The sequence below is a fragment of the Hippopotamus amphibius genome, chromosome 12 (assembly GCF_030028045.1).
Source record: "Hippopotamus amphibius kiboko isolate mHipAmp2 chromosome 12, mHipAmp2.hap2, whole genome shotgun sequence".
Classification (NCBI taxonomy): Eukaryota; Metazoa; Chordata; class Mammalia; order Artiodactyla; family Hippopotamidae; genus Hippopotamus; species Hippopotamus amphibius.
Window position 1 is genome coordinate 72629115 of NC_080197.1, and position 15990 is coordinate 72645104.

Here is a 15990-nt window from a genome sequence, read left to right on the forward strand (position 1 = left end):
GACCCAGGTTCCAGGCCTGCCTGTCTGTGGATCCTGGCACCAGGCCCTCCCAGAATCTCTGGCAGGACTAATGGGTAAAGGGCTTTCCTTGCCAGAGCCAGTGTACAAACTCTGGAAGAGACGACTAACTCATCATATGTGTAGACCCCAACTCAAGGCTATGAGGATCCACGAGTCAGGGAAACATGACATCACCAAAGGAACAAAATAAAGCATCAGTAACCAACTCTAAAGAAGTGGAGCTATCCAAACTGCCTGACAAAGAATTCAGAAGGGAGAGGGAATATTTTTAACTGTATTGTATTCAGTGAAGAAAATATCCCATGCAGAAATCGTTTTTTAAAAAATGTTTGATTGACAGAACTTAGTCTATTCATTGATCTTGTTTGGGTGAGCTGTCATTATCTCTGCAGAACCTTTCTTTAATCTTTTTCCGGTAAATTTGTCAATTACCTGTTAGGTTTTCCTGCTCTCGTACCAGCTCTTGTGGATTTTTCTACTCCTGGGCCTCTGCTCCAAGAAGCTGTGATTCTCTGTTTCTATTTGTCCATCCCTTCAATTTATGGTGCAGCGGTTAGCCCTGTGATCTCAGTTCTCTGATGGATCTAAGAAAGGTGGTTTATTTTTAGGTTTTTTACTTGTCATGTGGGTGGGAGTGATAATTTCCAGCCTCCTTACATGCCAGACTAAAAACTACAAGTACATTATTTATTCTATAGTCTTAGGCATAGTCGTTTCTGCAATTAGAGCACACCCATTTATTGAATAGATGCATGATGAATAAGTGAGAACAGTAAGAGTTAAGTAGAAAGGAAGCAACTAGAGTCATAATGTGACAAAATGTTTTTATTTCCTTAAAATTATAAAGCAGATCAAGAAAATAATCACTTTAGGTTTCTTTTCTTTTTTTTTTTTTTTAATATGTAGGATTCCCTAGGAAATAGACTCTGAAACTCTTGAGATTTCTGTGTAGAAGCTTTAATGGTAAATGCTCTTGAGAGCAAGAGCTTAGAGGGTGGGGGAGGCAACACTGGATAAAGGGAAAAGTTCATACACACAAGGCAGTTGCCACAGAGGCCTCAGCGAATCCTGTGGGGAACTCTGCAGTTAGGCTGGCCCTTCAAAGCTGTATCTCTTGAAAACAGAAGGCTGGACCTTTATACATACCCCCACCTATCACCTTGTCTAGTCATTTGCCGTGGGCTGTCCCTGAGAGGGGTGACGCCCTTTGGCAGAGAGCAATTCCAAGAAAAAAGACTCCGTGGAGAGAATTCAGTTGCCAACATTCCCAGCAGCTTGGGAAGTGAGTACATCAGTCCTGATGGAAGTATCTGGGAAGCAAACCAGAGTATCTGTTGCAATCTACTCTCACACTGCTTGATCTGCTTCGTTAGTATATAAATGTTCCATGACCAGCCCTTCCAGCATTCTATTCAGTCTCTTTTCTTGATGAAATGCACAAAAGATCAGTGGGACAAACTGCATTCCCCGTCATTGAAGGTTGTCATGAAGTTGCAACTAATATCCATCACCTTCCTATTCCACTATCATTCCAGTTCCATGCACCCTTGACAACACTCTCACCTATACTATGTGTTTTACCTGGTAGAGTGACCAAGGTACTCATCACTAAGGGTCCTAAGCCCCTGGCTACAACACCCCATTTCTACTGAACTTACCTATTAGCGGTCAAAATTTCACAGGGGACTATCAGCAGATATCCTAGTGGATCAGCTTGGGGCCAAACACATGCTTTACCTTCCCTCTTATGCAACAGCCCTACATTTTCTTGATAATCAGGTTTAATTAGCCCTGTCAGGATTGTGACTTATTTTTTTTTCCCTGCTGGGTTCCTAGCGTAACAGGTCCAGGGTAGCAGCCATAGCTTAAAATTTAGTGAGATTCTCACTGTGTTGCCCGAGGAAATTGTTTCCACTCGGGAAGCCAGGGCTTCTAGCTTGGTGGATCCTAACATTGTGAGGACACAAGCACAAATTCCCCTTTTACTAGGGTAACTGTGCATTTCAGAAAAGGAAATAATCAGACCTTTCAGAAAATACTAGACCCTGGCTCTGAACCTATACTAATTCCAGGAGACCCGAAACATCACTGTGGCCCACCAGTCAGAGTTAAGACCTTATGGAGGTCAGGTGACCAATGGAGTTTAGTTCAGGTCCATCTCACAGTGGGCCCAGTGTGTCCCCAAACCCTTTCTGTGGTTATTTTCCATTTCCAGAATGCACAATCAGAATAGATATACTCAACAGCTGGCAGAATTCCCCCTTACAGGACATCTGGTCCTGTCCAAAACGTCCATAAGACGTTCAGTCCATAAGACATTTGATCCACACCAAAAGGTCCTTGATACTTGGTCGTATTTGGTCCTGTCCAAAACCATTTGGCATGGACCAAATATGTTCATGGATGTTTTGGATAGGACCAAATTTCAAATCTTTTGGCATGGACCAAATGTCTGCTAACCTTCTGACATGCAAAGTTACTTCTGGGGTTTTTGGTAGACTGACCATAGCCATCAGTGTGCATACTCCTTGGCACAGTTCCTATTCCAGGTCCCTTAGTATAGTTCTTGTTACTAGAAAAACTAGGTGTTACCCTGGTCCTTTTAGTCTATCCTGTACCTGAGTAACAGGGTGATGGGATGGGGCTTATGCTCTCCCTCTCTCTGTGCAAGTGTGATTTCCTGGTGAATGCAAATCCCTCTATCAGGACCTTTGCCACGACACATACAGAATATCTACGCCAGGCCATTGCTGTCGCCTAGTGAATGTTTGAGGGCTGTGTTCTTTCTGTTATTTCTCTCCTTGAGAGTTTTTCTCCAAGAAACTCTGTTATTTCTGCACCATGTGGCGCTGGTGATTTGTGCCCCTATGCACAACACTAATAATATCCAAACACAATTTTAAAAACTACTTTCTGAGGTTGGTAGATACAGAGAAATGAGAAAAGGAAGAGGTAGGAGGAAGAAAGATGCTCTCTGTTCTTTTCTGAGGCCACATCTGGCAATTCATTTCCGGAAATGTGGGTGATTGGTACTGTTCATTTAAAAACAGAAGTTTAAGATTATAAGTTTAAGCTTTAGCTTATAAACAGAAGTTGAAATTACAACTCCTGTTTGCCATCCAACTCTACTAGTTCACTCTCTTTTTTTTGTTTTTTTTTCTTTTTGCAGTTTGTCAGACTTTGCATAGCCATCAATGTCTGAAGAAGTCACTTACGCAGATCTAAAATTCCAGGACTCCAGTAAGACAGAAAATATCCAGGAGTTTAACAAATTTGGGAGAAAAGGTAAGATTTTGAGCTATGGATGTGTTGTAAGGTGGTCGGAGTGTAGAAAGTGGCAGAAGTGTAAGAGTAGAGTAGATGCCCTGTGCATTGGGTGTTAGTGAATTGGCAATGAACTCTCCATTTGAATTTTTAATTAAGCTTCTCGTTTTCACCAAAACTACCAAAAATGTCCATACAAAATGACTATAAAGGTTTTTTTTTTAAGAGACATTGATCAGTGCTTTGAACACAATCTTTTACAAATTTTCTGGGTTTTTTTTTTCATATCACAATCAAGATAATTAGAATAGGATAGTATTTTCATATGACTGGATTGTGAAACAATTTTCCCCCATGAAAGCAAGCCATGAAACAATGAACATGTGTTATCCAGAAAAGTCGTGGCTTTCTGTATTCTTCTTTTAATAAGAAAATGCCTCTGTATGTGTCTTTGTGTGTGTGTGTGTGCGCGCGCGCGCACATATATATGTCTAAAAAAAGAGAGACAGAGACACAAAGCGAGTGACAGACAGACAAAGAGGGACTTTAGAGGATTTTATTTAATTTTTTACCACATTGAGCCTATATTACTCTAAAAATTTTCCTCCTTCTCTTGGAGATCTTTTCTGAACTTACTGAAATACAGAAGAGGTTAAGTTAAATGAAAAGACATATCAAGGACTAAAGGGAGAAAAGAGACAAAGAAATATGAGAAAAAATACATTCAAATCCCCCTTGTGCTTGGAAGTTTTGTATTTTTTAATTCAAATTTATTTATGATATAAATAGACTACTACTTGTGTTTGCTTTCAGTTTTTACTTCAGTAAAGCATACTGAAGTAAATTTCCAACCTACTCGTAATCCCATATTTCTCTTACTGTATGTAGCTTCTACCTTTTGGCTTCTGGCCTTTAGGATGAAATCTGCCCCAGAATATCCATACTTAAAATCAGTGTGCATAAATTAGACAGTAGATATGGAAAACACAAAAAGTTGGTGAAAACAGTGAAATTAGGAGAGGGGACTAATAGAAAAATTCTCATGTATCTTTAAGTGTTTTTTCCTTCCCCCTACAAAATGTGACATTCTTTCAAGTTCTAACTTTACTGTGAACAGAATTTTCATTGTTAAATCTTGGATGCATTTATCATCAGCATTATAAATCCTGGGAAAGGATAACAGCTTAATTCTGTGGCCTTTCCTTTAATACAGATTTTTTTTTTTTAAAAGGTGGGAAGTTAAGGATTTTACAATACTTCCTGTCTTAATTTCCTTGTTTGTATTTCTCCTTTTTTAGCATGACAAAGGAACATAACATGAATTTAATATACCAAAATACCAGCTTAGCTCATCATATCCTTCCTCATTTCCTGTCCTGCTGATCATTCTAAATTTCCCCTTCAGAAATTCCTTGTCTCTGAAAAAATCTCAACTCCATGTCTTATATGTCTTGACTTTCTCAATTTTTCTCTAATTTTCTCATTATTCAGCTTAAAGTCTATATTATGTAATATAAGCTTTGTATTATTTAACATCTACCCTTACTCTCTTATACACCCCCTCCTTGTGTTTTTTTCCTTGAAAAATTCCAATTCTTACTAAATATCCACCCACTCTGTGCCTCACCTGAGCAGCTGAACGTTGCCGGTAAAAAATACACAAACTTTCAAACCCAGTTTACTCTCACTTGATGAGATTTGCTCCTACTTCATTCTACCCCTTTTCTACTACCAAAATTTCCATCCTGCCGTATCCTCACTCATACTCTCTGCCTTACTTCCAGATAATACTTACAATGCACTTCTTTACTCTTATCAGAAGGCAGACCTCCTCGTTTGGCTCTAAATTTCAATCCAAGTGTCCTTCTCAAAGACATTTCTTCCATAATTTTCTCCTTTCTCTCCTGCTCCATATATACAAATTATGATAATTTAGATCATGTGGTATTATAATTTAATAAAAATTAATTTATAATATAAAGTTTATAATTTCTGAAGTTTTTTTTAGCAGGGAAATGATCTATGTAGAGCTTCACTGTTCAGACAAAAAGAATCATTCGACAAAAGTTTGTTGCTAAAAGCATGAAAAAATTCTGAGGAAATTATGTAGGTCTAGCCTAAGATCTGACCAATGGGAGGACACCCAGAGATATTACAGAGACCGCTGATTGTTCATGTTCCACAGCGAAACTCTCAGGATTTGCTGGGGAAAACATAAATAAATGAAATTCTTTTCCCTGACACCCCACCATTGTCCTCTCAAGGAAGGAATACTCAAATGGAGCTCTCTGTTAGCTGCCTGCTACTCAGTTTCCCCAAGTCTGTATAGAAAAGACACATCGTTTCCAGACTGATTGGTCTTCTCACTTCTTTTCCAATCCCATCTTTGCCTCTGTTTCTTGAATCAGTCTATCAATGAATAGCCTCTCCTTTGAGAACCAGTTTGCATGCAAAACAATTAACAAAATGTTTTTTGACTTCTTCTTGACTTATTCTTTAAAAAGTTATTTTAAAATGTCCTTGAGTTTCTAGCAAAACACATTCCTTCACCAGGGACATGTGAGGAAAGAAATAAAGTCAAAATAAATGAATGCATGAATCAAATTAAGATGTATACCATTCCAGGTGTCTTTGTTAATTTGCATCCCACAGCACCACCTGCTCCTTCCCACGTATGGCATCAAAGAGCCTGGGCTCTTGTTCTTCTATGCCTTTTGCTGCTCATTGGACTGGGAGTCTTAGGAAGCATATGTATGTATTACCTGTATTTTTATTGACACAGAAAACACCTAGAATTGCATAAGTTTTACTCTTTGAATTGAGGCTTTGGAATGATTATAGGTGATATGCCCACGAAGGGACTTATAACTAGGTACTTACAACATGGTACTTAGTCTTTTTCTCTCACTCCCATAAAATAATTGCTTCCCTAGATCTTTAATATTCTTTTTTTTTTTAAGAACTTTTATTGAGATACAGTTAACAGACAATAAACAGCATATATTTAGAGTGTACAATTTGGTGTCCCAATCTCCCAATTCATTCCCCCCCAAACCTCCCCGCTTTCCCCACTTGGTGTCCATGTGTTTGTTCTCTACACCTGTGTCTCTATTTCTGCCTTGCACTTCCTCTTTCATAGTTGCTAGCATTTACCTTATGTACTGAGGTGCTCCTATATTGGGTGCATATATATTTAAAATTGTTATCTCCTCTTCTTGGATGGATCCCTTGATCTTTATGTAATGTCCTTTCTTGTCTCCTGTAACAATTTTTATTTTAAAGTCTATTTTATCTGATATGAGTATTGCTACTCCAGCTTTCTTTTGATTTCCATTTGCATGCAATCTTTTCCCATCCCCTCATGTTCAGTCTGTACGTGTCCCTAGGTCTGAAGTGGGTCTCTTGTAGACAGCATATATATGGGTCTTGTTTTTGTATCCATTCAGCCAGTCTGTGTCTTCTGGTTGGTGCATTTAGTCCATTTACATTCAAGGTGATTGTCAATATATATGTTCGTATTACCATTTTCTTCATTGTTTTGTTGTTGTTTTTGTAGGTCCTTTCCTTCTCTTATGTTTCCTGCTTAGAGAAGTTCCTTTAGCATTTGTTGTAGGGCTGGTTTGGTGGTGCTGAATTCTCTTCGCTGTTGCTTGTCTGTAAAGCTTTTGATTTCTCCATCAAATCTGAATGAGATCCTTGCTGGGTAGAGTATTCTTGGTTGTAGGTTCTTCCCTTTTATCACTTGAGATATATCATGCCACTCCCTTCTGGCGTGCAGAGTTTCTGCTGAGAAATCAGCTGTTACCCTTATGGGAGTTCCCTTGGATGTTATTTGTTGTTTTTCCCTTGTTGCTTTTAATAACATTTCTCTGTCTTTAATTTTTGTCAGCTTGACCAATACATGTCTTGGCGTGTTTCTCCTTGGATTTATCCTGCCTGGGGCTCTCTGCGCTTCCTGAACTTGGGTAGCTATTTCCTTTCCCATGTTAGGGAAGTTTTCAGCTATAATCTCTTCCAATATTTTCTCAGGTGATTTCTCTCTCTCGTCTCCTTCTAGGACCCCTATAATGCGAATGTTGGTGCATTTAACATTGTCCCAGAGGTCTCTTAGGCTGTCTTCAGTTCTTTTCATTCTTTTTTCTTTATTCTTTTCTGCATCAGTGATTCTCACCATTCTGTCTTCCAGGTCATTTATTCGCCCTTCTGCCTCAGTTAATCTGCTATTGGTTCCTTCTAGTGTATTTTTCATTTCAGTTATTGTGTTGCATATCTCTGTTTGTTTGCTCTTTAATTCTTCTAGGTCTTTGGTAAACTTCAATCTTTGCATCCAGTGTTTTTTCAAAGTCCTGTATCATCTTCACTATCATTATTCTGAATTCTTTTTCTGGAAGGGTGCCTATCTCCTCTTCATTTAGTTGTTTTTCTGGGGTTTTATCCTGTCCCTTCATCTGGTATGAAGTCCTCTGCTTTTTCATTTTCTTTATCTTTCTGTAGCTGTGGTTTTCAGTTCCACAAGACGAAATACTGCTGATCCTGCTTGATACTGCTGTCTGCCCTCTTGTGGAGGAAGCTATCTAGGAGCCTCCTGTGTGCTTCCTGATGGGAGGGATGGATGGTGGGTAGGGCTGGGTGGGTGGAGCTCAGTAAAACTTTAATCTGCTTGTCTGCTAATGGGTGGGTCTGTGTTCACACCTTGTTGGTTGTTTGGCTGGAGACCACAGGCTCTTTGGTGGGGCTAATGGAGGACTCTGGGAGAGCTCACACCAATAAGCACTTCCCAAAACCCCTGCTGACAGTGCCCCTGCCTCCTCAGTGAGCCACAGCTGCCCCCCACCTCTGCAGGCAACCCTCCAACACCAGCAGGTAGGTCTGGTTCAGTCTCCTATGGGGTCACTGCTCCTTCCCCCTGGGTCTTGGTGAGCACATTTTTTTGTGTGCCCTCCAAGAGTGGAGTCTCTGTTTCCACAAGTCCTGTGGAGGTCCTGCAATCAAATCCCGCTGGCTTTCAGAGTCTGATTCTCTGGGGATTCCTCCTCCTGTTGCTGGACTCCCAGGCTGGGAAGCCTGATGTGGGGCTCAGAGTCCTCACTTTAGTGGGTGGACTTCTGCAGTATAACTGTTCTCCAGTTTGTGAGTCACCCACCCAGCATTTATGGGATTTGATTTTAATGCGATTGTGCCCCTCCTACCATCTCATTGTGGCTTCTCCTTTGTCTCTGGATGTGGGGTGTCTTTTTTGGTGAGTTCCAGTGTTGTTCAGCAGTTAGTTGTAATTCTGGTACTCTTGCAAGAGGGTGTGAGAGCACGTCCTCCTACTCCGCCATCTTAATCCTATCTCTCCTAGACCTTTAATATTCTTAATATAATTCAGCAAAAAGGAGGTGATGATTGTACTGGGGGATTACAATTTTTATTGTCTCTCTTTTTTTCATCTGGAGTTTACATAACTTCGAAGACAGACATGGAAAAATTGAAGAAACTGCAAAATTTCAAAGAAGAACTTCAGAGAAATGTTTCTCTACAACTAATGCATAACATGAATAGTTCCGAGAAGATCAGGAACCTCTCTATCACGCTTCAAGAAATAGCCACCAAATTGTGTCATGAGTTATACATAAAAAAATCAGGTAATCCTGTATTTCTCTCTGAGGTTTTTACTAGACAATGAACTAAACCTAGGAGTCACTTGAGAACCATTGCATCAATAGCTAGCAGCCTTTCCCTGGGAAACCATTATTTGGAGGGAAGAATTAAATGTGGTTGACATTAGACTCTATATTTCTGTGCAGTTAGAAGAAAAAACAGAATAATAACTATAGGCCCCCATATTATCAGGAGATGATAGTTACTCAACAAAAACATTAGAGAGTGTATAGTTTCTCTAATCTGACATTTACCACTGCTGTTTTGGGCACTGAGGTCAATAGAATATAGAGAGGAAAGGATAGATCACCTCTTTGTATCTTTTAACAAGGACAGTGAGGGAAGATAGGTCACCTTTTTATAGATGACCTCGTTCCTAAATTTCAGTCAGTGTTCTATAAAAGTTAATAAAAAAGAAGTCAAGTTAAGTCTTACCTTTGGAATTGGGAGGAATTGGTCTTTTAATATCTCTAACAGTTTCTATAGTTATTGTAACTAAAATGTGTTCTTTGTCCTCTTGAGAAGTCTTCCGAATATTCAACAAGTCCGAGAGGTGGAAATGCTCCAGTTGGAAAAGGCGATGTTTCTTGTTACTACCCTTTATTGCCATGTAGAAATACACAAAATGACAAAGGGAAAGAAGGAGATTAATTGATTGCTATTCAGGGCTCCTGAGGCAGGAAAATACACTGGAATCTGAGTGTTTAACTTCAAATATGCTCAGATTACATTTTGGACATATTGTGGTGGTATATGGGAGCCTGGAACAGAGGATTTATTTTCTTCACCTTTGGCATAAGAAGAAAGACAAGTAAATGTGGTTAATTTAACATAGAAAACATAGGAATAATAAGAATTATGAAGATTATCCACACAAAACAAATGAAAGTATGCTCTTCTTCCAGAGCACAAATGTAAACCTTGTCCAAAAAGATGGATGTGGCACGAGGACAGCTGTTATTTACAGCTTACACAATGGGAAACGTGGCAAAAGAGTGACGAGATATGTTCTAACTACAATGCCAGCCTGTTGAAGATTAAAAACAAAAGTGTGTTGGTAAGATCCCACGGATCTCTGCCTGTGAGGAAGGAAGTCACTTTCGCCATCATAGAATACAGAGAAGTGAGGCATGTTGGGGAAGATTTGTATTAGTCCAGACGTGAGTCTGCCTTATTTTAGTTGGGGTATGAGGTGAATGAAACTTAGTATACTTAGGGTATCAAGCCAAAGTTAGTCATATGAAACCTTAGCTTAGGACCTTAGCATCAGGCTGATGGGCAAATGGATAGATATGGGTCACCCAGAATCTTTAGGTCTGTGAACATTTCCAAACCTGAACTTTACGATCAACTCTCAGAGCACGATTTCTGAGCCTTTATCTAAAAACAGGAGATCTGTAATTATTCCTGAGTGTTACCAATTCCATAAAATCTACACAGGAGGAGGTTCTTTGTTTCTACCATTTTGTATGTTTTTTAGCTAAGAGAAGAAGCCGACATAAACTAGAAGAAAGAGACAGCTTGGATAAAATGTGCATAAAAATGTAGAATTGAGATAGGGTGGCAAAGGCAAGTGCCAGGCAGATATATTGCACTGAGATCCTCCCGGGTCCCAGGAAAAGTGAGTTCTCTGGGAGATTCATTTCTATATTTATTTATTTTACTTTTTCTAATACTTAAATAGTATCTCTATATTTTACTCACCAATTAGCATTTCTAGTCTTTCTGATAGTAATCCCATAATTATTTTCAAGCAAAAACATATTTCCCCAAAAGTCTTAGCTTCCCTACTGTCAGAATTCTTGTCCTCTTTTATGGAACAGAGGACATCAGTCCGTAGTCCCCTCCTTACCTGATTATTCTCAAAGGATCCATTCATAGTTATTTGTTCAACAAATTACTGGAATATGAGAAAAAACTATTACTTTGGCTACAAATTCCTGGACTGGTTTTGAATTCTATCCTGTAACCGCTCTCACCTGGCCTTGCGACATTTTTCTCCTGCTCCTCGTGTTTCTCTTAACCTGTGTTTTGGTGATTAACCATCTCTTTTGCCCCCACACTGAATATTTACTGCTCCATATTTGAATCCTGAAGTTTGTGAACCTCATGGACCCTAAGTTAAGCTTATACATGGATTAGTACACCCTTCTCCATGTGAGGTGGTAACTGAGGTGTAAATGTTGAGGGAAATCTTATAGTAAGAGAAACTTTGTCTCCATTTGTTTTAATGGCAGAGAAAGTAGTAGCAGAATGTCAAAGATGGCACCTCAGCACAGTGAATTGTAAGAAATTACATTGTGAGGTAATTTACAGAAATGGTAGAAAGTCATTTTAACAAACCACCTCTCCTTCCTATAGAATTTTATAAAATTGCGGAACTTATACCACTATTGGCTGGGATTATCTCCCAGCAAAGATCACACAAGCTACAAGAAATTGGATGAGACAATTATCTCCTCTGACTGGTAAGTGTTTATTCCTGTTGAATTTTTATAGCTGGTTTCAGTAAAGTTAAATTTCCTACACCACAGAATCTGTGTAGATTACAGTGAAAACTCGCTTCTATTGAAACTACATTCTTAAAGAACTTTTCTCCATCAGGGTTCTGTAATGTGTTTAATAACCAAAAAGTTGTTGGAAATGCCTTCCCATTATCTTGACAAGTGACTAACAAACATAAACCAAAAAGGGAGAATTTCTGTGAGTAATGCTTTTATCTAAGAAAATTACAGAAGCCAACAAAATTCACAGGGCTCGAATATGTACTTAAAATTGTGCTAAATGCTGGGATTTAAAAAGGAATAGAAGACTGATTCCTCCCTTAGTTACTTAAAACCATTAATTGTATGCACAGACTAATTAAACAATTCTACAAATGAAAAGAATAAAATGTGATAAATGTGTCAGTAAGAATACACAGAATAACAAAAATAAATAAATTTTAGCTTTGCAATTTGTGTTATATCTGACATTGAAATGGACATTCTTGAATAAAAAAAATTAGAGATTGACTAGAAGAACATTTCTGGTAAAGAGAATAAAATGAACATGGGCATGATATATTGTACATATGGGGTATATAAAATATTTTGTTGCGCTATATGTTAAGAAATGTGGTTATAAATATACCATTATAAATAGATTCATATGTTGTATTTGTTCTGCTTATAATAGGGGGGTGGAGTGGGCAAGGCTTATATTAAAGGAATACCAAAATCCACTTGTGTTTTATAGTTCCTTAAACTTGGGAAGCAGACAGGATTAGACTAAAGAAAGAAAGCAGAGCCTCAAGCTGCTGGATGCTGTTACAATCTCACAAATTTATACATATTTGTTGGTTAAGGACACATTAAGCAGGGGTGAGCTCAGGACAACTGTGTTGAGGTGCTGCCACCCTGACTCTAAACCCTGAGATTCCTCCACGTTCACCATGTTGAGCAAGGCAGCAGATAGAAGCTATCAATCTTTGTTGTTGTTGTTTGTTTTGTGTTGGCTTGTTTGCCTTTTCCATCAGATAGAAATAGTACATGTAGGAATACGGGTCAGAAAGACAAAGCAGCTCTATCTATCTTTGACAGTCTACAATGACAGCACACAATGGAGGATAAGATATGCACAAATAGAGGGGACAGGGATATATATTCTAAAGATCCCATTTGGAATGAAGTACTAGAGGTAAAGGTAGTGTGAGCATCAGGGGACAGTATAGATGGACTCTTGTTTCAAAAAGTAGAATCTCCACGTGTTTATTTGTTTTGCTAATGGGAAGGTAATCTATAATGGGATGGAAAACACAGTAGATATTTCAAATTTTCAAGAAATAATGCAGAAATAAAAATTATATCCTAGTATATGTACATAATACATTATTATATATATATTACATATAATATATGTAATTCCCTTTTCTTTTTTATCCTCAATGTTATTTCTAGGTTTGTTTCTGGAAATGGGCTGTGATCAATAACATCTGTATAATGCCACTTAAAATAGGAAATTTCACTTTTGAAACTTTAATTGAGGGACACATTTATTTATTAATGATCGTTATTTATTGACCCAAGTATGGATGCCACATTTTTTCCCAAAGATAATACATTCAGTTTACAAGTTTGTCTTTAATGCATAGTCCCTCATTAGTAATCTTGTATTAGGGGCTGGTAATTATTCAGAACTTCATAGTAAAATCTCTGAAAAATGACTGGAGGAAAATGTCACTTGGAGATGATATTGAGCTTAAGATATCACAGATAAGGTTAATTCCTGGTTTTGGTGATTATGAAGAACATTTGAGGAGGACAGTCTTAAAGATTTACTACAGGTCCAATTTTCCTAGAGAATCTAATGGAATTGCATTACTCTAAACCATGTTAGGTATTGGGGAAGGGAGGTGCTATATCTGGAAGTGAAGAACAAAAAATATTCCAGAGGTTAGAAAGCAGAAAAGGCAGAGAGAAATCATGCAGTGTGTCTCAGTGCATATTTATCAATAAAAATGAGTAACTTGGACACTTGACATTCTAAATAATAATTAAACTTTATTTTAGACAATGCAGATCCTAGGAGCAATGATACATTGGGAAAGTAATTTTTTTTCTGGGAATGTGTTTTAAATGTTTGACTTGCCAAGTGTAATTCTTTATTTTCTCTTTTAGGTTTACAAGAAATACAAATGACTTAAATGATTGGATATATTGTGGATATATACATGACCAATATGTTTCTTATACTGAGTGTACTGATAGGAAAAATATTATATGTGAGAAGCTGGCCAATTCAGTGAAGATTGAGAGTATACTAATGAGTGAAGTACCAGAAGAATGAATGTAGGAGTAGTTAGTGCAACTATTGTGCTCCAGCTATTATCCTGCAATTAAAGGCAACTTTAGGGAGCACACATCTGTGGCCCACACAAATGGAATAAAGATGCAGTGACAATACATTTCTGCCTCTCTCCTAATAATTTACATTTTCAAACTGTCTTCTTTCTCCTCATCATACCTAAAGTTATACTTTATCCTCCAGATACAGTCTGGATACTGTTGAGCATAAACATAGTGTTTTGGGTGAGAATGCAGGCAACTGAAGCTAATTTTTCCTGCTTCTCCAGAAATAAGGTAAATACCAACCTTACAGAAAATCAAAGATAATTAAATCTTGGAATATGCAGAAAGAATCAATTGGGACAGTATAGGTTGATTTACTTTTTGGAAAAAAAATAAAACAGAATACTGTATAGTACTATTTCAATAGATGTAGAAAAAAATTAGATGATAAAATTAAACACCCAATCATAACAAAATCACTTAGATAACTAGAAGCAGAAGATATCTCTAATCTGATAAAGAATGTTGACATTAAAAAGAGAAAAGAAAGAAAATACAAATAACAACGGCAACAAAAAACCCTAAGCCTGACATCATATTTCTAGTAAAAGAGTGAAAGTTTTTCTTTTGGACCTTGGAAGAATATAAAAATGGTCTTTATCAATTATTTTATTCAACAACGTCTACTCTTTATTGGAGGTCCTAGAAGTGAAATAAAGCAAGAAAAAAATTAAATATATAAAAAATGAGAAAGAAATAAATAAGATTTTTATTTGTAGATAATTTAATATGTACGTAAAAACCAATATAACTTATGAATTCTTAAAGTAAATAATTTATCAAGGTCACTGATAAATTATAATATATACTCAATATATATACATCAATCATATTTCCTTATGTTAGCAATAAGTAATTCAAAATAAAATTTAAAAAGCAATACCATTGGGGACTGAAAAAAGATGATGGAGGAGTAAGATGTGGAGATCACCTTTCCTCCCCACAAATATATCAAGAATACATCTACTTGTGGAAAAGCTCCTAGGGGACACTTTTCGAATGCTGACCTCGGACCTCCAGAAAGGCAAGACAATTCCCATGTAACTGGGTAGTGCAAAAAAAAAAAAGAGGGGTGGAGGGGGAAGAAAAGAGATAAAGGAATCCAGAAGAGGCATGCCCCTCTGGGAGGGAGCTGTGAAGGGGGGAAAGCTTCCACACACTGGGAAGCCCCCTCGCTGATGGGGATAGACAAAGGGAGCTTCGGGGCCCCCAGAGGAGAGAGGAACAACAGGTATGTGGAGGACAGAGAGGAAAGATTCCTGCACCAAAGACTCAGGCAGCACTCCCCAGCCAGAGACGCTGGTCTGCTCAACCGCAGTGGTGGGTGGGGGCTGGGCACCAAGGCTTGGGCTTCTGAGAACAGACACCAGGGAGAGAACTGGGGCTGGCTGTGAGAAAACAGCCTGGGGCGAAGTGCACCACAGCTAGCTGGGAGGGAGCTTGGGGGAAAACCTGGGTCTGACAGAGAGGCAGGATACCTTTGTTTCAGGGTGCTCAAGAGGAGCTTGCTGCTCTGAGACCTCACAGGCTGCAGAGCAGCGCCTATGCCCACACCACCCGCGGCCCGTGGCTGCTAAGTCAAAACACAGAGCCTGTCGCCCACCACTGTCACTGCCAAGGGTTCTGTGTGCAAGGCAGGTCATTGGCCACCACCTCCCAGCAGCAAGTGTAGCTCACCAGCTCCGGGGGTCCTGTGTTTGGGACCAGCTTCCCTGAGAGAGCACACGGCACACCTCAGACTCATGCTGACCTCTACTGCTGCAAGCACTGCCACAAATTTCAATTAGACTGCCATACCCCGCTCTCCCCCTGATCTGAATTTGCAAGTGAGCCCCAATAACCCTCTTTCTCCCCCTCTTGCCTGGGCAGGGAACTGATTCCTGAGAGCAGCCCACACACAAAGAAGGGACCAAAACCAAAATTGATCCCCAAGGACTGTAGGACAAAAGAAGAGAAAGGGAAACAGCTGCAGGAGGAGCAGATTTAATACCACAATAGGCTTGATAGACTCTGCATCTTTGGATCACCTGAATAGATGAGTGTTTCTACAATAGAGGCTGTAGACTTAGGGGGCAACTGTGGACTGTGGGGGTAAATACATGCAGGACTAAAACCAGATTACAGTCTGAGCTCTCTACAGTCCTCCCCATGGCAGGTGCAGAGACCTAGCTGG

General features: G+C 38.8%; 1 protein-coding gene across 2 annotated transcripts; it reads left to right on the plus strand.

The window, feature by feature from the left end:
* Positions 1–3160: 3160 nt before the first annotated feature.
* CLEC12A (C-type lectin domain family 12 member A) lies at positions 3161–13866 on the plus strand. 2 transcript variants are annotated; one of them, XM_057703233.1, is made up of 6 exons: positions 3161–3306; positions 5938–6036; positions 8724–8912; positions 9834–9985; positions 11290–11396; positions 13587–13866. In XM_057703233.1, the coding sequence occupies exons 1-6, from the start codon at positions 3216–3218 to the stop codon at positions 13753–13755; spliced, it is 807 nt and encodes a 268-aa protein (XP_057559216.1). In that variant the 5' UTR covers positions 3161–3215; the 3' UTR covers positions 13756–13866. The 2 variants fall into 2 exon arrangements, with proteins under 2 accessions (XP_057559216.1, XP_057559217.1); XM_057703234.1 differs by lacking the exon at positions 5938–6036.
* The last annotated feature ends 2124 nt before the right edge of the window (positions 13867–15990 follow it).

Bases quoted from the DNA above. Each gene is read 5' to 3' on its own strand.
- CLEC12A (XM_057703233.1), top strand. From the start codon at position 3,216: ATGTCTGAAGAAGTCACTTACGCAGATCTAAAATTCCAGGACTCCAGT. The intron at 8,913-9,833 runs GTAATCCTGTAT...CTCTTCTTCCAG, and splicing joins GTTATACATAAAAAAATCAG to AGCACAAATGTAAACCTTGT. The intron at 9,986-11,289 runs GTAAGATCCCAC...TCCTTCCTATAG, and splicing joins TTAAAAACAAAAGTGTGTTG to AATTTTATAAAATTGCGGAA.